At 58.8% G+C, this 20,682-nt stretch overlaps 2 protein-coding genes across 2 annotated transcripts; one reads left to right on the top strand and one right to left on the bottom strand.

Moving 5' to 3' along the window:
- Positions 1 to 1,220: 1,220 nt before the first annotated feature.
- On the bottom strand, positions 1,221 to 7,440 carry LOC138102327 (maestro heat-like repeat-containing protein family member 7). The gene is made up of 16 exons (XM_069000016.1): positions 7,329 to 7,440; positions 6,969 to 7,036; positions 6,579 to 6,854; positions 6,093 to 6,299; positions 5,761 to 5,909; positions 5,357 to 5,504; positions 4,961 to 5,148; positions 4,741 to 4,878; positions 4,353 to 4,467; positions 4,043 to 4,180; positions 3,626 to 3,802; positions 2,905 to 3,060; positions 2,644 to 2,745; positions 2,165 to 2,267; positions 1,835 to 1,891; positions 1,221 to 1,521 (listed from the first exon to the last, which is right to left on the bottom strand). Exons 1-16 carry the CDS (start codon positions 7,438 to 7,440, stop codon positions 1,400 to 1,402), a joined length of 2,256 nt encoding a protein of 751 aa, XP_068856117.1. The 3' UTR covers positions 1,221 to 1,399.
- A 7,861-nt stretch (positions 7,441 to 15,301) lies between these two features.
- On the top strand, positions 15,302 to 17,671 carry LOC138102340 (serine/threonine-protein kinase pim-1-like). Its single transcript, XM_069000029.1, is given in 6 exon segments — positions 15,302 to 15,328; positions 15,331 to 15,498; positions 15,898 to 15,948; positions 16,152 to 16,518; positions 17,133 to 17,309; positions 17,565 to 17,671. Coding segments are annotated over 6 exon segments (897 nt in total).
- The last annotated feature ends 3,011 nt before the right edge of the window (positions 17,672 to 20,682 follow it).

Below are 20,682 nucleotides of genomic sequence, written 5' to 3'. Positions count from 1 at the left end.
GAGGGGTGGTTGTGCCTTCTCTCAGAGGATATATTTCTAAATTTGGCCAAACTGGCACATATGCAAATGAACCAAACTTACAAAACTGTGAAGAACTCGTGACCTGTTGTCCATCTTGGGGTCCCTCTTGGCAGTAGCCTCTGGCTACCCTGGATGTACCTTTGAAGGCCTTTCAAATAAATACCTACCTTTATTCCCTTATTCTGGTCTAGCCTCTGTTTTTAGGTGGCCTCTCAAGGCATCAGCAGGGGCTGCAATTCCACACTTGTGGAGACCAGAACCGCCCCCAGGATCCCAACACTGCCTGACAGCGCTCCGGACACCGGGATGGTCGCGCGTCCGAGTCTCGGCCACTGTGCTGCTGCTTCGTTTGCTCGTAGGCACACCCAGAGGCCACTGTTAAGCCCGGATGGTCTCTGGTTCTGCCCTCTCCCTGATCCCGTGCAGGGATGGAGCACTGCTGTGCTTTCAGGAAGCTGCTCTTGAAAGCTTCCAGCATTCCAAGCTCCTTTGCCCTCTGTGGAGGCTTGCCACGGAATCCCTCACAGCTGCCTCCGGAGCATACTCCTGTTGGCTGTTCTAAAATCCAGGGCCTTTGGGGTGCTCAGCAAGACCTCTGACTCCACAGTGTTGTGGAACTGGACCTTCAGGACAGGGACCTTTCCAGCCTGAGCTGCCCTCGTTCCTCTGTGTCTCTGCATAAAATATGGCATGGTGTGGATACAAAAATGCTGCTAGCAAGGATTTTCTTGCTATTTTCTAAGCCCGTGAGAGACTTTTCTCTCTCACAGAAGAGGCAGCAGAGTTATGTAAACAACCAAACACCTGCAGCCTTGAAAAGTCTTGTTTATAGTACAGTAGAAAAATATTTTGACAATGGATGCTTTAGGATTTTAGCCAATCACCCCAAGGGGTGGCTGATCCTTTGTCCAATTAGACTATGAAGAAAAAAGTTTATGAAAGAGTTTGTAAAATAATTAAATAAATCAATCTTGCTGCACAATTCCTGCCTGCTGGATCTTCTCTCCTCCTCCCTACGGCTGAGGGACATTGTGATATACCCTAGGGTTGCAGTAATAGCACGGAAGAGAGCGGCAGGAGAGGCCTGTGTGTCCCAGGGCTCAGGTTTTGCGCCGCTTCAGCACCACAGAGATGCAGATCAAGTGAAGAAGCCAAACTGTTTATTAATAGGAGGCGAAGCGAAGGGGATGAGCTGGGAGGAAAAAAGGGGATGGGCAGGGTCTGAGGGCTGGAGGGATGGAGTTGTCAAAAGGGAGGGAGGGCAGGAGCTATGGGAGCTTTCCACAGGCTCAGCTGTGACCAGCATCAGCTGTGCCTGGAGGTCCAGCTGCTCTACTCTGTCTCCAGATGGTCTCATCTTGCAGGATATCTGGAGGTCTTAAAGGGACTCTGGTTCTGAGCCAGCAGATGAACGTAGTTCTGCAGCTCTTTTGTTGAATATTTCCTGAACTACGATGTTTGTCTGGGAAGGGCTGTCATCTCTCCTCAGGGCTTGAAGGGCTGGAAGAGACAGGAACAGAGCCACGGTCAGAGCCTGGATCTGCGGGAATCCAAGCAGACCTTCCTGCCAGGCCCATCTCACCCAGCTCCTGCCATGGCCAGAAGACAGCAGGGGCCAAGGAGATCAGCCAGAAGGTGCTGGCCATGGAGCTCCCCACCGTGTCCCTGAAATCTCTCTGTGCTCTGCCCACGTCACCCCGAGTCCACACATGGAGCAAAGCCCCCACAGCCAGGGCAGGGATTGCAGCTCCCGAGCCAGGCATTGCAGCTCGCCCCCGCCAGCCCCTGCTGACAGCCCGCTGCCCTCACTCACCCTCACTGAGGACCTGGAGCTCTTCCTTCTGCCCCCTCAAGAGCACCCTGGCAGTCGCTGGGAGCACAGAGGCGGTCACGGCCCCGCGGCACAGCTCCCTCGCAGCGGCGCTGCCAGCCCCGTGGCCACTCGCTCTCCTGCCCCGGCAGGGCTCAGCCCGGGCCCGTGCCGCATCCTGACGCCCGAGGGCACGGCTGCGAGAGGGCGGCAGCGGCCCCGAGGGCAGGCGGGGCTGCACGGCCCCGGGCCCGGATGCCGCTGCCGGGGCAGCAGCCGGGGCTGGGGCCGAGCTGCGGCGGGGCGGGGAGGGGCCCCGGGCTCGTGGCTCACCCATGAACCTGGCGGCCGCCTCCCGCAGGGACTCCTGTGGGCTGCCCACGAACGGCAGGGCCTGGTGCAGGAGCTCGGCCGCTCGGCTCCTGTCCGCTGCCAGCTGCAGAGAGCGCCAGGAGGGAAGGGTTGGCGCGGGCTCAGCCCTTGGCCGGGCTCTCTGCGCCCAGCCCTGGCCTCCCCTGCCCGCACGGCCCCGAGGCCCGGCCAGCAGCCGCTGGCGCCGGGCTCTGGAGGGGGCCGAGGGCCGGCTGCTGCCCGGGGAGCCGCGGTGCCGCCCCGCGCCACAGCCCAGCGGGGCCGGGGCTCCATCGGCAGCCGGCTCGGGGCCACAGGAGCCCGGAGAAGAGCCCAGGCAAGGGAGCGGCGTGTGGGGCGCAGGCTGGCGCTCCTGGTGCAGCACCGCAGCCAACCCCACACTGGGCACCAGGGGCAGGGGGCTTCTCCAGGCTCAGCTTGGGCTTCCAGGCAGTCCTTACCAGGCACTCGGCAAACTTCAACCTCTGGTCCTTCTTCAGCAGCTGCTCGAGATCTGTCCTCTTCAGGAACTTGGCTGCACAAATCAGTGTTTCGCGAGAAGCCTGGAGAGCAGCAGAGACCCAGAGATGGCACCACGGCCCAGGGCACAGGACTCGTGTCCCTGTGCCAAGGCTGGGAGGAGGCTGCAGCCCGGGAGGCGCCAGGGCTGGACGCAGCCGAGCCCCCTCGCAGGGATGCAGCAGCATCCCACAAAACCTTACCTTTGCCACACGCCAGTTCTCATCATCCCCATAGATTAAAAGTGGGTAAAGGCTCTGGTTCACAATCGTCTTCAGGGGCTTTTTTCCCTCCTCCACTACCAACTCCATCACCTTGGAGAAGAGGTGAATGGAGAGCAGCTGCACATGGCTGTTGTCCTGGAGGAAAGGAAACCAACTTGATGCCATGATGAGTTTTTTGCCTTTTCTTTCATACCCTGTTTATATACCTTTTTATAGCTTTTTGTATTCTTAGTGTTTTTTAGCCTACATTCTTAGACTTATTTTGTTAAGCTAGGAGACTAAACATCTTAGAAACGCCAGACACCAAGGTCCTCTCCAGAACACATTTTGTCAACTAAGATAGGACCATCGAGGGGGAAGGTTCCTTGGGAAGGGGGGCTCAATTGAGCCTCTCACTGGGGAATCTTTGATAGATATGCTAATTAGTAAGATCTATAATGTTATACCCAATCTATCGTGTGTGTGCATTGCGGGGCGCATTTCGGCCCATTCCACGTGGGCGTGGTGCACCTAAGGATCCTTATAATAAATACAGAGGTAAAAGCCCTTTCTCCCTTCTAAGCGTGTTTGACTCTTGATTTTAAGACCAGGAAAAGGCATCAAACTACTCCAGGCCCACCTAGGCAAAAGCCTGAAAATGCAAAAGGCACAGCATTTCTGGGCAGCACCCAGTGCCTATGGCTGGGGCACAGAGCCTTACATTTGCAAAGAGTGGCAGGAGCGCCTCAGCCAGTTTCGGGGCGGTGGTGCTGGATACCAGGATGTCTTTGTTCTCCAGCACATTCATGAACACAGAGAGGGACATCCTGACCACCTCTCCGTCTGCATCATCCAGCAGCTCCACCAGCCGTTGGGACAGGCTGCCCATCCTTCTGGCCTGTGTGGAACACAAGGCTGTGCTGTGAAGCCATGAACGGCTGCACTGCCTACACCACCCTGGCCCTGCAAGCCCACCCTGCTGCCGCAGGGCCCGGTGGCCAAAGGCCTGTCCCGAAGCACTGGGGCAGCTGAGCCGGGAGGCAGGAGAGCTGGGAGCAGCTGCCTCAGCTCCTGAAGCCCAGCCAAGCCCATGTGACTGCTTTCCCCAGCGCAGCTTCAGCCGCTGCCGCCTTCTCACCATCACAGGATCCTTGCTGAGCACCACGAGGCCTCTGAGTGCCAGGCGACATCTCTGCCTGCACTCGCTCAGCAGGTACCTGGACATCATCTCCAGGACACTGTCACCGCATTCCCTCAAGTCCAGGCACTCGAGGACCTGAAAGGCACAGGGCAGTGACAGGGGAGCCGGCCGGCAGGAGCCCGGAACCGCCCAGGGCTGGGCCCAGGCAGCAGCGCAGGGCGTGGGCACCGTCCCAGGCAGCTGCGGCTACGAGAGGGCAGAGAGGCGGGAGGCAGCTCAGCGAGGCAGCGCTGGCCGTCAGGCTCACCTCCACAAGGAATGCCAGGAAGGGCAGATCCCAGCGTGGCTCCTCCCTGCTGAGCAGCCTGAGCAGGTGGAGTGTGATGCGGGAACACAAAGGCATCAAGACCTGGCGCATCTCTCTGGCAGAGGAAAAAACGCACCAAGACCCTGATGTGAGGGGCAAACATCTCCCAGGACTGACTCACAGAGGTCTGGTCTTTCCCCAGCATCCCTGCAGGGGATGTGGGTGCTCTGGGAGGTGGCTGCTCCTGAGCACCCTTCTCCAGCCTTTTCCAGTGCCCTTGGCCATCCCTCATTGACCAGGCCCTCTGGCCCATGGCCACAAGGACGATGTGGGGCACCTCGGGCACAGGGCACAAGTGCCGGGGGCAGTGGGGAGAAGGGGGTCTCACCTGGCCAGCAGACCCACTGCATAGTGCTGGGTGTCAGCACACAGCAGCGTGTCCCAGCCACGCTTGCGCTCCACAGCCACCACCTCATTGTCACAGCGCAGTTGACAGAGCAGAGCCTTCATGGCCTGCACTGCAAACCTGTGTGCAGAGCAAAGCCCAGGTCACACTGGGAGCACTGGTGCTGGCCACAAGGGCATGGGAAGGACAGGAGGACTGGGACCTGTTGGGGTTGGTGGGAAGGCCGTGTTCCTCCCGGCACGCTCTCCAGAAGTGATCAACTTCCTCTGGCGTCTGCTGTGTGGTGATGACAACATGGGAGAGCAGAGCCACAAAGATGCGGGAGGAGTAAAGGTTCATTGCCTCGTGGCACCGAGGCACCTGGACAATCACCCACAGCGCCAGAGTTGCCTGCAAAAGAAGCAGCCCGAGACAGCGCTCAGTGCCGAGCTGTCCATGTGGCAGGGCCCGAGGGGAGACGCAGGGGGAGCACCAGGACTGATGCCCCCCTGAGCCTGCCCCTAGCCCAGGTTTCACCCAGCGCCTGAGGCAGGGAGAGGATGGAGAGCTGCTGGAGCGGCAGCTTGGGGGTGAACAAAGGCCAGTTCCAGAAACTCACAGCCAGGGCAAGGACAGGTGTGTCGTCCCCATCAGAGGTGGACATGCTGTGCAGAGGCCAGTCCTCCATCACACAGAGCAGTGTTGGCAGCACCTTCTCCAGTGTGCTGGCTGACAAGCCTATGAGTCTCCACATCATTGTGGCAGCTCTGTGGGATCAGAGCTCTGAGTCAGGGGCGTCTCAGTCACAGTACCATGCCCTGTGCAGCTGTGGGGGCCCAGGTGACAGAGCCCCGGTGCCCTGAGGGGCAGGGAGGGAGCATGGCAGCAGGCTCAGGAAACAGAGGGGCCCGAGGGTCCTGGAGCTCTCCGCCTGTCTGGCAGACCCCATAGGACAGGCGGCACAGGGCAATGGGCCCTAAGGGCTGGTGAGCCCTGAGCTCTCAAGGCAGCTGGGCCCCGTACCTGTCGCACGATGGGGCACAGCGCAGGAGGGTCAGCACCACATCAGCGGGGTGCTCTTCAGCCAGCCTCAGAAGGTTAATGGGCAGCCTGGCATCCACAGTGACATGGAACCCGAGTCTCTGGTGAATGTTCCTCACCATGGCTGGCACCTGGAGGAGGCATGGGGAAGACTCGGAGCACTGTCCAAGGGAGCAACTTCCCCAGCCGCCCCCAAGAAATGCTTCCCTTCTCAACTCACTGCTCTGGTCTCAAAAGCTGAGGGGGCCCAGAAGCCGTGGCTTGAGGGGGCACACGATCCTTGGAGTGTCCAGCCCTGGCCCCAGGCTGCTTACCTGCTGCTGAGGAGAAACAGCACTCTCTTCAAAAAAATCCAGTTCGGGAGCATGAATCCCAGTGGGAGTGGGCGTGGTGTCAGGATTTGCGATGCCCTGAGTCTCTCTGGTGTCGGTGTTTGTGATGGCCATGTCCTCAGTCCCTGCCACGTCCTCAGTCCCTGCCATGTCCTTTGTCACTGCCATATCCTCAGTCCCTGCCATGTCCTTTGTCACTGCCATATCCTCAGTCCCTCCCATGTCCTCAGTCCCTGCCATGTCCTTTGTCACTGCCATATCCTCAGTCCCTGCCATATCCTCAGTCACTGCCATGTCCTCAGTCACTGCCATATCCTCAGTCCCTCCCATGTCCTCAGTCCCTGCCATGTCCTTTGTCACTGCCATATCCTCAGTCCCTCCCATGTCCGCAGTCCCTGCCATGTCCTTTGTCACTGCCATATCCTCAGTCCCTCCCATATCCTCAGTCACTGCCATGTCCTCAGTCACTGCCATATCCTCAGTCCCTCCCATGTCCTCAGTCCCTGCCATGTCCTTTGTCACTGCCATATCCTCAGTCCCTCCCATGTCCTCAGTCCCTGCCATGAGAGTCTTCGCCGTGTGATCATTCATGGGACTGTCAGAGTCTTCTGAGCACTCAGGTGAATCTGTGCTGACACCAGGCTCTGCCTGGAGCTCGGTCAGCCCAGAGTCAGGCTCAGCTGTGCCCTCAGTTGCTGTGGTGCTGGTCTTTCCACGCCGAATGCGGATGAACTTCCGGAACATCTGCAGGAGAACAGAGGACAGGGAAGAGAGGGATGTTCCAAGGGGTGCTCCAGGCGCGGTGCTCGGCTGAGCAGCGACAGCAGGCCCAGCCCAGGTGGGGATGGCTGCAGGTACCTGCGCTGTTCTTCTCCGGAAGTGGCCGTGGGCACGGTCCTGCTCTTGTGTCCGGTCCAGGGCTGCATCTGGCAAAGAGGGAGCGCAGCCAGAGCTGAGGGGCTGCGGGAGAGGCCGGAGAACGCAGCCCAGCCCTGCGCTCCCCAGGCAGGGACAGCCCCGGGATGCCCAGGGGATGGAGCACGGCTGCTGCGGGGGGTCTGGCCTGGCCCCTCTTCCGTCCTATCCATGGGCCTGTTCTCCAGGGATGGGATGGGATGGGATGGGATGGGATGGGATGGGATGGGATGGGATGGGATGGGATGGGAGGCACCAAGCTGGCTGCTGCCATCAGCCCTGTGGCCCAGCTCTGTCACTCACCATCCTGCTGTGGCTGGAACTGCTCCAGCTCTTCGGGCTGTTGTGCTGGGGCAGCTGCAGGGCCTTTTTTCCCCCTGAACACTTTGAACAGGCCACGGAATCTGCCCGCCATGCCACAGTCTGGCCTCGAGGGCACCTTCAAGAGAGATGCCTGGGGAAAGCTCTGAGTGAACAAGTCCTGCACTTGTGCCTTGAAGGCACCAGCAGCAGAGAAGCCTCAGGAAGGCTACAGGACAGCAAGTCCTGCACTCTGGTCTCAGAGGGCTCTTGCCACAAGGACAGGAGACTCCTCGTCAAGGATTGTGGTCAGCAAAGCCAACGGTCTGGCCTTGAGGGCACCGGCCACAGGGATGGGAGATGCCTCGGAAAAGCTCCGGGGCACCAAGTCCCACGGTCTGCCCTCGAGGTCACCTGCAAAAGAGAAGCCTCGAGAAGGCCACAGGTCACCAAGTCCTGTGGTCTGGCCTCGAGGTCACCTGCAGGAATAACGCCTCGGAAAAGCTCCGGGTCAGCGAGGAACGAGTGCGCTGTGCAGGGGCTCCTCACGGCACCGCTCTGTCCCGTCCTGTCCCGTCGCGTGCTCCGAGCACTGTGGCGTGGCCGCTTCGCTGCCAGCCCCAATGTCAGCACGTGTCACAAAGGGCCCTGGGACACCCTGTCCCGTTCCATCCCACGGTGACCGTGCTGCGCCGCGTCACAAAGGGCCCTTGCACACACCCCACCTGCCCTGGGGCCGCCCCCAGCCCACCCCAAGTGGCCCAGGTTGGAAGGAATGCCTTGCCCCAAGTGTCTAAGGCAGCCCAACAGGAACTTTAGCATCGGCTCCAGCCATAAGCAAACGCTCCCCTGCTCTGCGGGCTCAGGGCAGCACCAGGAGCCCCCACGGCTGCCGCCGCAGCCGCCGCGGGAAGGGCTCGGGGTCTTCCACAGAAGCTGGCACGGCCTCCTTGGGACACGTCCCGGCCGGTGGCCATCCTAAAGCCGGGGCTGTGACACAGACAAGGAACGTGTGGGCCAGGGTGCGAATGCTGCTCTGACCCCTGGGGCCCGGGGAGCGCTGAAATCAGCAGGGGTGGCAGAGTCCCCTCCGAAGCAGACCTGCCGCCCCCGAGCCCTGGCAGCGCTGGTGCCCATCTCCTGCCCCAGAGACCTGTGCCCCCGGGGGCTTCTCTGCCAGAGGGCAGCCAAAGCCAAGGTGCATTGGGGTCTGTGCTCCTTCCTACAGGGGGCTGTTGGCAGGAGCACCTGGAGTGACTGGGGGCAGCACTTGGTATCCGACAGGAGATGTTGCTCCTTCCTGGAGTGAATTTTTTCATGGAAGGGATTAGCAGTAGCACCAGAACAGCATCAGCTGCTGAGTTTCACAGGGCAAAGAGATTCTACAGAGACACTGTGACATTTCCTTGTGCTTTTCTGTCTTTCTTGCGTTCTGGAAATGAAAGAATTGTCCCAGCCTCTGATATTCAACATTCCTGTTGCTGTGTGTCTGGCTGTGGCAGCTCACGTCCAAACACAACTGCGTCCCTGCTGAGCAGGGCAATGGACGGCCACAAACAGGGAGGTTCCCCAGGGAACATCAAGGGAGACACCTGGGGAAGTGCAGAGGATAGGGATAGCTGTGGGAGGAGAAGCTGTTCTGTGTCTCTGATGATGGTGCCAGCACCCTGAAGGAGCAGCCAAGACAGGCGCTGGAAGCACACAGGTCCCACCCTTTTCTGCTGTCACATGGACTCGGGACACACAGGTCCAGCAGTCGTGATGCAGGAACAATGGAGGGCCATGCACTGGTAGGGAATGGCCTCCAGCAAGAGCAAAGCAGGATCCTCTGGCAGCAAAGCCTGAGCTTGTGAACCGGGCCATCTCCTCTGCACACAGCAAAGTGCTTCCCTCCGCCCCCGAACGTCTGCCAGCACTCCCTGCTTTTCTTTAGTGCCAGCTGCATCTTCCTTTGTTCCAAACAAGTCCAGGATTTCATTTGGAAGCTCATGTACGTGTCTTTAAGGGGCCTGCATGCAGGAGAGGGATGGCACCTGCAGTGCAGGGCTTGTGTCCCATCAGAGTCTCTCTCTCACGATGGCACCAATGCCGCTGCCTTGGGACGCCTGACTGTGGAAGGCGAGTCTGCCCTCAAGCACGGCCACTGAAGTCAGTCAGGGGCACAGGCTGCAGCTGAAGCTGCCAAGCGTCGCTGTGAGGCCGGCAAGGCAAGAGGAAGCCATTGTGGCCAATTCTGCTGGAGCCTTTTGCCAAGCCACGTGCAGCTGTGCCCACAGTATGGCCCCGTTTGGCGTCCCGGCTGGTGCGGATGCCTTGTTGAGCTGGTGCCGGCACTGGGGCTCCTGCTGTTCCTGTGCACGCTCTGGTGCTGTTTCTGTGGCGTCCAGAGCTGTTTCGGCAGCAGCGACTCGGCAGCCCTGCTCGAGGAGACATCGCCGCCCTCCCCATGGTGGCAGCAGCTGTGCGGGCCCAGAGCTCTGTGTCAGGGGGGCCTCGGTCACAGCCCCGTGGCCTGGGCAGCCGCGGGGGCCCGGGCTGGCCGCCAGCCCTGCCTCTGCCCACCGCCCCTTCTTGGCAGCAGCCAGGGGCCGTGCCCCAGCAGGGCCCCCCCGCCCTCCTTGTCCCCAGCCAGCCCAGCCTCAGCACCTCGGGGTGCTCCCCACCCTCCTGCTGAGGCCCGGCCTTGAGGGCTTCTGCCGCAGGCCTGGGAGATGCTTCGGGGAAGCGCCAGAGCAGCCGGGCGGCAGGAACGAGGCGGCTGCCTGGAGGCTGCTTATGGCCTCTGACAGCCACTTCCTCGGGCCTTCCCACCACCCCAGCCCCTCAGGGGCCTCCTGTTGTTCTGCCAAGGGGCAGAGGCGATTTAAAGGACACAGACAGCACTGGAAAGAATGCTCTTATTTTACTGTGAAATTAAGGAACCTCAAATGTAAAACGATACATTCAGTAAAACTAGGGGCTTGGATTTAGCAACAAGCAAAAATAAGCAAGGTAATGCACCTAATTATTACTATCCAAGAGAAAGGAGAGTGATTTAGAAAGATGCATCACCAACTGCCTAAATACCTTACCATCATCCAGATCTGCAGTCGTTGGGGAGCCCCGTTTCGCAGCAAGGATCTGGAGAACCCTTCCCGTCAATTGGGAGAATCCTATGGGTGCATCTACCTGTATGTGAGGCCTCCAAATTTGCCCCTAACATGGCTCCAGCTTTTATAGGCCCAAATCAGGAAGTCCAAGTAACTTGATTGAGTTTTTAGTCCGGAAACACCTGGATCTGATGGCACACTTTGCAACCAGCAGGGGCCACAGCTTGGCCAGTGCCCAGGCCTTGCCTGGGAGGGTTTCCCCTCAAACACCCTGCAAACAAACCTTTATTCATGTCAGCTGGGGAAAGTTTCCTATATTATCCATTTCTTGCAGATAACTGTACACGGTTATGGGAAAGTTTCTAAAGCAGCCCATTTGGCGTTAAATGGCTAGCATAAGCATCTTTGTCATCTGTTTTTAGCTAAATAATACTGAGGGTGTTAGTCACAGATTGGCCAGGGTTCATCTTGTAGGTCAGCTCCGGCTGAGGCCTGCGGCTCAGGCCTCAGCACATCAGTCGCTCCTCTGACTTACAGGATGAATCACGGCTGTCAGACGGCCTCTGCAGTTGTTGCACATAGGGTTGGTTGATCTTGAGGTGTAGCTGCGAGCTGCCTTCCCTGTACTCTGTGCTGGATGAGTGGTACAATACAAGGAATGAAACAAGGAATAAAGAAGAAGGTAGCAGCTGCACAAAGGGAAAGGAGAAAGGGCCCCTTTGAGCCACAGACTCCCTGGCAGCCACAAGAATATATCTGGTTCCCAACATTCCCATGTCTGGGTTGGTACATGGGCTAATTTTCTCATCTCCCGAGTTGTCTGTTTTCCTACTTTTCCATTGTCATCAATTTGTAAGCGACAGTTGGATTCATTTTCTTTCCTGCAAACTCCTCCTTCTTCTGCCGGTAGTCTAAAACCCCGCGATGCTGGAAAATCGCATTCCGCGTTTGCGTGGATTGGTCGGCCATAAGGTCAGGGGCGGCAGCCCTCTGGTTAGTTATTATCTCCGAGACAGCTTGCAGTCTTCTTATCCAATTCAGATGATAGGCAGGTTCTCTGGCCCCTGGCACCAATTGGCTAGGGCTCCATGGAGCCGGTCCATAATGTTGTAGAACTCTCTCAGGTGGCCGTTCATCATGTCCCCATCTTTGGGAGCTTCCCTTACTTAGGGAGGTGTCAAGAGACCATGTTTCTCTGACCAAATCATGATATACTTTGACTCTGAGCGCCATCCCCTGACTTTGTGTCCATGTCCCTGATGGGCCTATTGTTAAGGATGTGCAGTGCATCAGTGAGATGGGTTCTCCACCAGGACAGGTGTCCATCTCCCAGGTTTCTCCACTGCTCTTTCAATAGCCCATTCATTTGCTCAGATAATCCCACAGCTTGGGGATAATATGGTGTGTGAAAACCCCACTGAATGTTTTTCTGCTCAGCGTACTGCTGAATGAATTTGTTCTGGAAATGAGACCCATTATCTGTTTGACTCGGTAATGGCATTCCGTAATACAGAATTACTGTGTCTATAGTACAGATGGTGCTATGCTGAGTGGCCTTCTCACAAGGATGGGCAATCAAATACCCAGGATATGTGTCTATGGCAGATATATTTACACCCTCGGTCCTGGGGTAAAGGTCCAATGTAATCCATTTGCCAAGTTGGTCCGGGCAATTTTCCTCTCCCCAGCTGTCCTTTTACAATGTTTGGCACCGGGCATTTGTACATATGTTGGCACACGGGGCAGTGAGCAATTCTAGTTCTACTCATATCGAGTGACGTGGCAATGCCACACTCTTGAGCACACCTGTAAGGGGCTTTTTGTCCAAGGTGCACACATTTTTGGTGTGCACATTTTGCCAGGCCTTCGTGATCCTCCTTTGGAGGGAACTCCGGTCTTGCTTGGAAATCTTTGCCCGGTTGCCTGCAACAGAGTTATAAAGTAGCTCTAAAGTGTCTGTGTCACTATGGGCATCAACATGAATCACAGTCACATCAGTTCTTTGCACCATTTCCCAAAGGTCACTCCACAGTTCCTTTCCCCAGACCTCTTTGGAGTAGATTTTCCAGGCTCTGCCTACCCATGTCGGTAGCCACGGAGCGAACCCATTTAGCTACCGACCAAGAAGCAGTATAGGAAAGGCATTCTCCTAGATCTTCTTGTTTTAAAGCCATATCAATTGCATAGAATTCAGCATATTGACTGCTTTTCCCCTCTCTGGTCATTTCTAAAAACTTTTCTGAATGAGGATGGTCAGCTACTGCTTTCCAAAACCTTTTCCCTCCTATATATTCAGCTGACCCATCCGTAAACCAAGCATGTTCTTTTTCCTGTGGCATTAGTTGATCTGAAGGCTTTTCCCACTTCCCTGGAGATTCCCTCTCAGCTGTGAAGTTGGCACTCACCTCTTGGTCCCTCCCGGGGGCAGCTGCTATTGGCTCATGAAGAGTGGCTATCCGCCCCGTTCCCACCTTGGCCCTATCCCGAATATACCACTTCCACTTTACAGTACCACACTCCAGAGCGTGCCCAATCCAATGGGCTTTTGGGGACCTTCTGACCCACTGCACAATAGGAATTTCCGGATGAAGAGCCACTTCATACCCTATGGTAAGTTGTTCTGTTTCCATCAGTGCCCAATAACCTGCCAATAACTGTTTCTCAAAAGGTGTGTAGTTGTTTCCTGCTTCTGGCAACTTCCTCCCCCAAAACCCCGGGGGAACCTTTTTCTTTCCCTGTTTCTGCCAGAGGCTCCCATCAGCATGTGACCCATTTACAGGTACATTTAACTCAACTTCTCCCTTTTGCATAGGCCATAGATCTAAAGGCCTTTTTGGCTAATAGCCTCTTTGGCTAATTCAAAGGCAGCCTGCTGCTCACTCCCCCATTCCAATTCCCTATTTCCCCTGGTTACTTTATGCAGAGGGGTTGAGATTTGTCTCAGATGCAGAATATGTTGTCTCCAAAAGACGAATAATCCAATAAATCTTGGTGCCTCCTTTTTATTTTGTGGCACGGCAAACTCTAACATTTTCTGCTGGGCTTTGGGGAAGATTTCCTGATGCTCACATTGCCACTGAATTCCCAAAAATTTCACTTGAATTTTGGTAGGGTTAATTTCCCAGTCTTTCTGTTTCCTATGATCCACAACTAATTCAAGGACTTGTTGCACTTCCTCCTCATTGCTGCCCTGGCCCAAGATGTCATCTCTATAATGAATGAGTTGCATATGAGGAGTCAGTTTGATTTCATCCAAGTGCTCACCGCTGTTCGATGACAAATTGTTGGGCCGTGCACACATGCCTGGGGCAATGTGCTGAGTGCGTAGTGTCGTCCCTGCCACGTAAAGGCAAAGTGACGCCCCTGGCTTGCAGTCCCTAACAATTGCTGGTTCCACCTCCTGGTTTCTTAGGTTACAACAGCCACAATGAAAACCTCACCGATGGCACAAGTGCCCAGCCCACAGGGAAAAGAAAGGACAACTTGTAAAGTTCTCCCAGCATTTGTCCTGCTTTGCTGCAGCAGTCGTGCTGCACTCACAGTGTGGGAAGCCAAGAGAAGCTGCAGTTGATGGCACATCTTGTGACAGGAGCTGCACCTCATTCCCCAGGAAAGGTTCTTGAAAAGAGCAGACAGGACTGTGGAGAAGATTCCCAGAAACCTGAAACAGCTTTCCAGAAGTGAAATGAAAATGGAAAGAAACAATCCAAGGTGTTCTCCTCTCTATTTCTGTGCTCCCCTTTTCCATGTTGCACTGCTTCTCCATGCCATGAATTCCAAATGGATCTCACCTCTAAGATCTGTGCCTTAGCGAGTTTTAGACACTCTGAAATACCGTGAGCTGCACACAGTTTGCCTTCCCCTGTTTTTATTGGAAAGCAATGCTGGAGACAAAAGTGCAGAGCGTGGGTGGGGCACGAATTCTACAGGCAGGGAATGTGGCCCGGCAGTGTCTGACCCTCAGCAGGGCCAAGGCACAGCAGCAGCCGAGGGGATTCCTCTGCCACCGTGCAGGAGCCAGGACTCTGGATCCGGGCTGGACACGGCAAAGTTGCCGTGTTTGCACAGACTCAGGGGCTGCCCCCGGGGCGAGCGGGGCTCGGCCGTGGGGAGCGTGGGGCGAGCGGGGAACGGACACGCGGACACTCGGACACTCGGACACGCGGACACGCGGACACGCGGGCACTCGGACACTCGGACACGCGGACACTCGGACGCGCGGACACGCGGACACGCGGACATTTGGACACGCGGACAAACGGCCCCGGCGCTTCAGTTGCAGCGGCAGCAGCGGCAGCAGCGGCAGCAGCGGCAGCAGCGGCAGCAGCGGCAGCAGCGATCACAAGCGACTCTACAGACTCTCTCCGCTTCTTGCTCTTGCTCCTCCTCTCCCTCTCCCTGTGTTCCGCACCTTCCCCCCGCCTCCCCTTCCCGGTGTCCCCCTCGTCTCTCGGTGTCCCTTTCCCGGTGTCCCCCTCCTCTCCCGGTCTCTCCCCCTCCCCCTGCCGGGCCGGGCCATGCCCCAGGCCCGCCCCCGGCCCCGGGCGGGGCCGCCCCCTCCCCGGCCCCGGGCGTCCCGCCGCGGTCTCGCCTCCGCCCGGCTCTCGCCGTCCTGGCTGTGGCGCTGCCGGGCGGGCATCGGTGCCCGGGGCTGGGGCGGCATCGCCACCCTTTGGCTCCGCCTGTGCCGAGCCCGGCCCCGGCCCCGACGCGGGCTCCGGCTCCGGCCCCGGCTCCGGCCTCGGCTCCGGGCCCGGCTCCTCCCGGGGCCCGCGGAGGACACCCGGGGCGCGGCCGCTCCCGCCGCCTCCGCTGCGGCTTCCCCGGCCCGAGCTCCGCCGCTCGGCAGCGCGGCCGCCGGCCCCGAGCCGCCGGTGTCCCGTTCGGATGGGGATGCCCGGGCCGGGGCGGTCGGGGGGCGGTCGGGGGCCGTGTCTGGCCCCGGGCCGAGCGCTGACGGCCGCGTGTCGCCCGCAGGGAAGGCGCAGGAGGCCCTGCAGGAGCGGTACCGGCTGGGTTCGCTGCTGGGCAGCGGCGGCTTCGGCAGCGTCTTCTCGGGCACGCGGCTCGCGGACGGCGCCCCGGTGAGTGGCGGGGCCGGCGGGGAGGAGGAGGAGGAGGAGAAGGAGCAGGAGGAGGAGGAGAAGGAGGAGGAGGAGGAGGAGAAGGAGAAGGAGAAGGAGAAGGAGAAGGAGAAGGAGAAGGAGAAGGAGAAGGAGAAGGAGAAGGAGAAGGAGAAGGAGAAGGAGAAGGAGAAGGAGAAGGAGAAGGAGAAGGAGAAGGAGAAGGAGAAGGAGAAGGAGAAGGAGAAGGAGGAGGGCGGAGGAGGAGGAGGAGGAGGAGGAGGAGGAGAAGGAGAAGGAGAAGGAGAAGGAGAAGGAGAAGGAGAAGGAGGGTGCAGGAGGAGGGCGGAGGAGGAGGAGGAGGCCGGGGCGCGGCGGGGCGGGCGGCGAGCTCAGCCCGCTGCTGCCCCTTGCTCGCAGGTGGCCATCAAATGCGTGCCGCGGGACCGCGTCCGGCACTGGGGCGAGCTGGTGAGTGAGCGGGGCCAGCGGCAGAGGCGGGGCGTGCCGGGCGGCGAGGAGCCGGGGCCCGGCGGGGTGGGAGCCGCCGGGAGCCCCGGAGGGAGAGCGGGCGGGGGGTGAGCGGGGGGCGCAGAGCGTCCCGGGCTGGGTGAGGGGTCCCAGAGCCCTGGCACGGCCTCAGCCCCACCGACGGCACCGTGCTCCTCCCGCAGCCCGACGGCGCCCGTGCGCCCCTGGAGATCGTGCTGCTGGACAAGGTGTCCACTGGGTTCCGTGGTGTCATCCGGCTCCTGGAGTGGGTTGAGCTGCCCAGCAGCTTCTTGCTGGTGCTGGAGCGTCCGGAGCGGTGCCAGGACCTGTCGGGTTTGCTGGCGCAGCGGAGGTTCCTGCCCGAGGAGGAGGCGCGGGGGCTGTTCGGCCAGGTGCTGGAGGCCGTGCGGCACTGCACCAGCTGCGGGGTCCTGCACCGGGACATCAAGCCCGAGAACATCCTGCTCGACCTGGCCACCGGGCAGCTGAAACTGATCGACTTTGGCTGCGGCGCCTTCCTCCAGGACACAGCCTACACTCAGTTTGCAGGTGAGCCCTCCCAGGGGATGCTCCTGGGCATCTCATGGCCCAGCCTGGGTGTGGCACCGGGGCTTCCCCTCATTGTTGCCAGGATGGGATTAATTCTTGAGCCAAGTTGCTTTTGGGTGGGGCTGGGAGGGGGCAGTTCCCGGCGCTGCCGGCAGCCTTCAGCACCCACTCTGCCCTGGGCTGGGGCTGGAGCGGGGGCAGCCAGCCCAACAAAATCCCCCGTGGGGGTAGCAGAGAGGGGGGTCAGACCCCGTGCACCGGCCGGTTTGGTGTGCAGGTGAGGAAGGGCCTGGACTGCTCCGCTGCCCTGGTTTACCTTGGCTTATTGATGTATTTTGGGGCACTGCAGGCAGGGAGGAGAGTGGGTTTCCCCCACCACTGGGTGGGTTTTTCATTTGCATGTCATGGTTGGGCCTCCCCAGGGCTTCCGCTGCCCTTTGCCAACACCAGTGGCCTCTTTTCCAACACCAGTTTGTACACAAGTCACAGGTGCAGGCGAGAGGGCAGCGGGTCACCCCGTGTGCCACTGGTGCAGCCCCTGCGTGCCCAGGGATGCTGGGGCGAGGCTCTGGGAGCAGCAGCATCCCCTGATGGACTCGGTCTGTGTTCCACAGGAACCCTGTTGTACAGCCCACCCGAGTGGATCCACCACCAACGCTACCACGGCGAGGCAGCGACGATCTGGTCCCTGGGCATCCTGCTGTACCAGCTGGTGGTGGGGAAGCACCCGTTCAAGAGGGGCCAGGAGATCATCTGGGGGCGGATCCTGTTCCCACGACGGCTCTCTCCAGGTGGATCCTCATCTCTGCGGCACGGGGGGAATAGCAGTGCTGGGAGCCAGCAGCGGGCTCAGGAGCATCCCGCTCTGGTAGCTCTGAGGAGGTGGCACATGTCCTGCTCTCCTGCTGCCCTCCAAAGCACAGAATGCATGGGCAAGTTTAGGCCCAGCTCTGGGCACAGCCAGCATGGCCTGGGCACGGGAACGGGGGGCAAAGCGGGCGGGATCCTTCTACAGCTGACTGGTGGTTTCTGGTTTCTGTGCCCAGAGTGCCAGGATATTCTTAAGAGGTGCTTGTCCATGCAGCCCTTGGACAGGCCGTCCTTGGAAGAGCTCTTCAGTGCCCCTTGGCTGCAGGGTGTTCATGTGCCCTAGAGGATGGCAGAGACCCACAGGCACAGTGTGATCCAGGGGCCTGGCAGGTAACAGCCCCACACATCTCTTGGCAATCAGTGGCAAAGCAAAGCAGACTATTTTGTCCTGCCTGTAGCTCTGAGCAGGGAGCATCAGAAGGGAACACGCAGCTCTTGGGCTGCAGCTGAGCTGGAGGCCTGCTCTGGCAAGCACTGGTGGCCACCATCCCCCCTGGTTTTGCTGGTCTGGTTCACTGATGGCTGGGGCCCTGGGCAGAACCCTGAGAGCCTGGTGTGGCCCCAGGGAAGGAGAAGGAGCCCCTGGAGAAGCTGTAGCAGGTGGGGCTGCTGCTGCTGGAGACACCAAGGACGAGCTCAAGGCCGACAACCTCTTCCTGGAGCTGGCCAGCGGCAGCTGAAGATGATGGCCTTTGATTCTGGCACCTTCTCCAAAGACACGCTCCACGGCCAGTGTGCAGGTGAGTCCAGAGCCAGGGGGATGCTGCCAGAGCTGGGCATGGCACGGCCTGGCCGGGCACCAAAGGTTCCCCCTTTGCTGGGGCGGCTGCAGGGAATTCTTCAGTGGCTGCCAAGCTGCTTTTGGGCTCTGGGCAGCTGCTGAGGAGGTGGCTGTGCCATGGCTGGCTGCAGGCTGGGCACATGTCCTGCCCTCCTGCTCTGCTCCCAAAGGCAGCAATGCTGGGCAGCTTTGGGCCCAGCTCTGAGCACGGCCAGCACGGCCTGGGCACTGCGGGCGGCTGGGACAAGGGGACAGGAGGCTTCAGCTGACGGGCGGGTTCTGGTTTCTCTCCTTGCAGCCGGGCTCTGCCGATGCTGAGGCTGCTCCGGGCTCTGCCAGGGCTCTGCTGGGGCTCAGCCCCGGGCACGGCTGGGCCCGCTCTCCCCTCACAGGGCTCTGACAGCTTTGCATCAGACGAGCCCCTTGTGAGCACAGCGACGGAGCTTTCTGCTTTTGCAGGTGAGTGAGACTCTGGTGCAGGCCAAGAGATTGCAGTCAGGGACACACATCCCACTGGCAAGAACCCAAACTCCACAGTCCCAGCTGAACGCCTGGATATGCACAGGGTGTTCTGTCTGTCCCACTCTTCCTTCCTTTTGGGCTGGAATTGTGCCATTGCACTTTCTTCCTCCTCTGGTAGTGCCACGAGTGGGCCCAACCTGGTGAGTGGGCCGTGTTCCTGAGGCAGTGCAGCCTGGAGCTGATGGACGAAGAATTGCCCTTCTCCAGTGCCAAACCAGAGCAAAAAGCCCTGAGTGGGACTTGGTGTCTTTTAGAACCCCTGACAATTTCCAAGGGAATGTGCAGCTCATTGGCAGGGTGAGAAGGAAGGGCATCTTGTCAGTGAGTTGGGGTGGGACAGAGTTTAGATTGCCAGTCCTGCTCGGAGCTGGCAGGGCACAATCAGTTTCCTATTGCTTCAACCACAATTTAAAATAACAATGTTGGAGACAAAGCCCAAAATCTTTGAAAAAAGGACTGCTGAGGTCAGAAAGATGGATCAGTGCCACCAGCATATTTACAAATACCTGAGTTGTCTTTTGAAAAGATCAGTTACCTCTTAATCCAGAGTTACAAAAGACTTTTCACTCCACATTTGGGTTTTGGTCTTATGTTTCATAATATTTTCTGGTCTTTTTCTTTTGTTTTTTTCTATTAATTAAACAGAAAACATGTCCTAAATGATGGATCAGCACTGCTGAACACGGGGACACGCAGAGGGACCAGAAGCAGCTGCCTTTGTCCCCCTGCAGCTCCAAGGCCCAATCTCAGAGCAGACAGGGCTGGCAGAGACTGGCAGGCTCCCTGTTTGCTGTGCTGCCCCACTTGTGAGCGGCCCAGCTTTGCGTGAGGCACAGGGAGAACAAGGGGCAGCTCCCTGCCAGCCCCGCAGCCCAGGCACCCCTCGGGCCCCGGGGCTTGGGGCACTGTCAGCACCCGCTGCTCCAGCGCCCGCTCCTGCTGGCACTGACAGCAACCCCCAAACTGTGGCTGATCCCGAGGGAGCAGCAGCAGGGCCTGGATCTGATCCCTGACTCTGGGGCAGGGCTGGACAAATGACCCCCACAGCAGCAGCAGCAGCAGCAGCAGCAAATGGAGCTGACTTTCAGCACAGCCCCTGCCGCTGTTCCCTCCCGTTGGCAGCGGTGCCACAGCAGCCTGGGGCACCTGGGAGCCCTCAGTTCCAGCAGGGACTGGAGATGGCAGCCCTGGGCTCCTGCAGGGTGTGCAAGGAGCAGAGGTGGGCACTCCCTGTCCATGTGGAGCTTGCAGGTGGCAAAGGCTGCTGTGAGCAGGCAGCTCCAAGGGCAGGGAAAGGAGGGTCTCGAGCACTGGATCTGTGCCAGTGCCACAGCCCTGGGCAGCAGCCACCGAGCCCCGGGGCCACAGAGGGCACAGCAAGAGGGACAAAAGCAGTCAAGGGCAGAGACTGGGCAGGGCGAGAGCTGGGAGCAGGAACAGCTGCTTCATTGCACTCTTGGAGAAAGCTCTTGGCTGTTTCAAAGCGCTGAAAGGCGTCAAGGGCACAGAGGAGGCCACAGCAAACAATGCTCCTGTTTTCACAGCCTCCCCTCTCCGTGTGCCAGAAGGAATGGGATGAACTGTATTCTTCTCTCTGAGGCGTCTCATTCAGCATGAGCAGCTCAGCACCAGGAGCTGAAGGAGCTGAAGCCTTAGGCCACAAGAGCTGAGCAAGAGGAGCCTTTTTGACCAAAGTAATGCAGGTGTCATGGACCTGGCTGAATGCAGCAGACAGAATCCTGGAATTACAGACTCCTTTCTGTTAGAAAAGACCTCTGAGCTCATCAAGTCCAACCATTAAGCCAGCACAGTCAAGCCCAGCACTAAACCACGTCCCTGAAGTGCCAAGGCCTGGACAGGAGGCCTGACTGAGGCCTGAACAACAGGCCCTGAGCCAAAGGTGACCTCTGGATGAACCTTCCAACCAAAGGTTATCTTTATATCTGCTCATTACCGAAATTTGCATGATCATTAGCGCTGTGATTGATGTA

Source organism: Aphelocoma coerulescens, unplaced genomic scaffold (genome assembly GCF_041296385.1).
Source record: "Aphelocoma coerulescens isolate FSJ_1873_10779 unplaced genomic scaffold, UR_Acoe_1.0 HiC_scaffold_70, whole genome shotgun sequence".
Classification (NCBI taxonomy): Eukaryota; Metazoa; Chordata; class Aves; order Passeriformes; family Corvidae; genus Aphelocoma; species Aphelocoma coerulescens.
The sequence above is the reverse complement of the archived record's forward strand: the minus strand, read 5'-3'. Positions and strand labels throughout refer to the sequence as shown.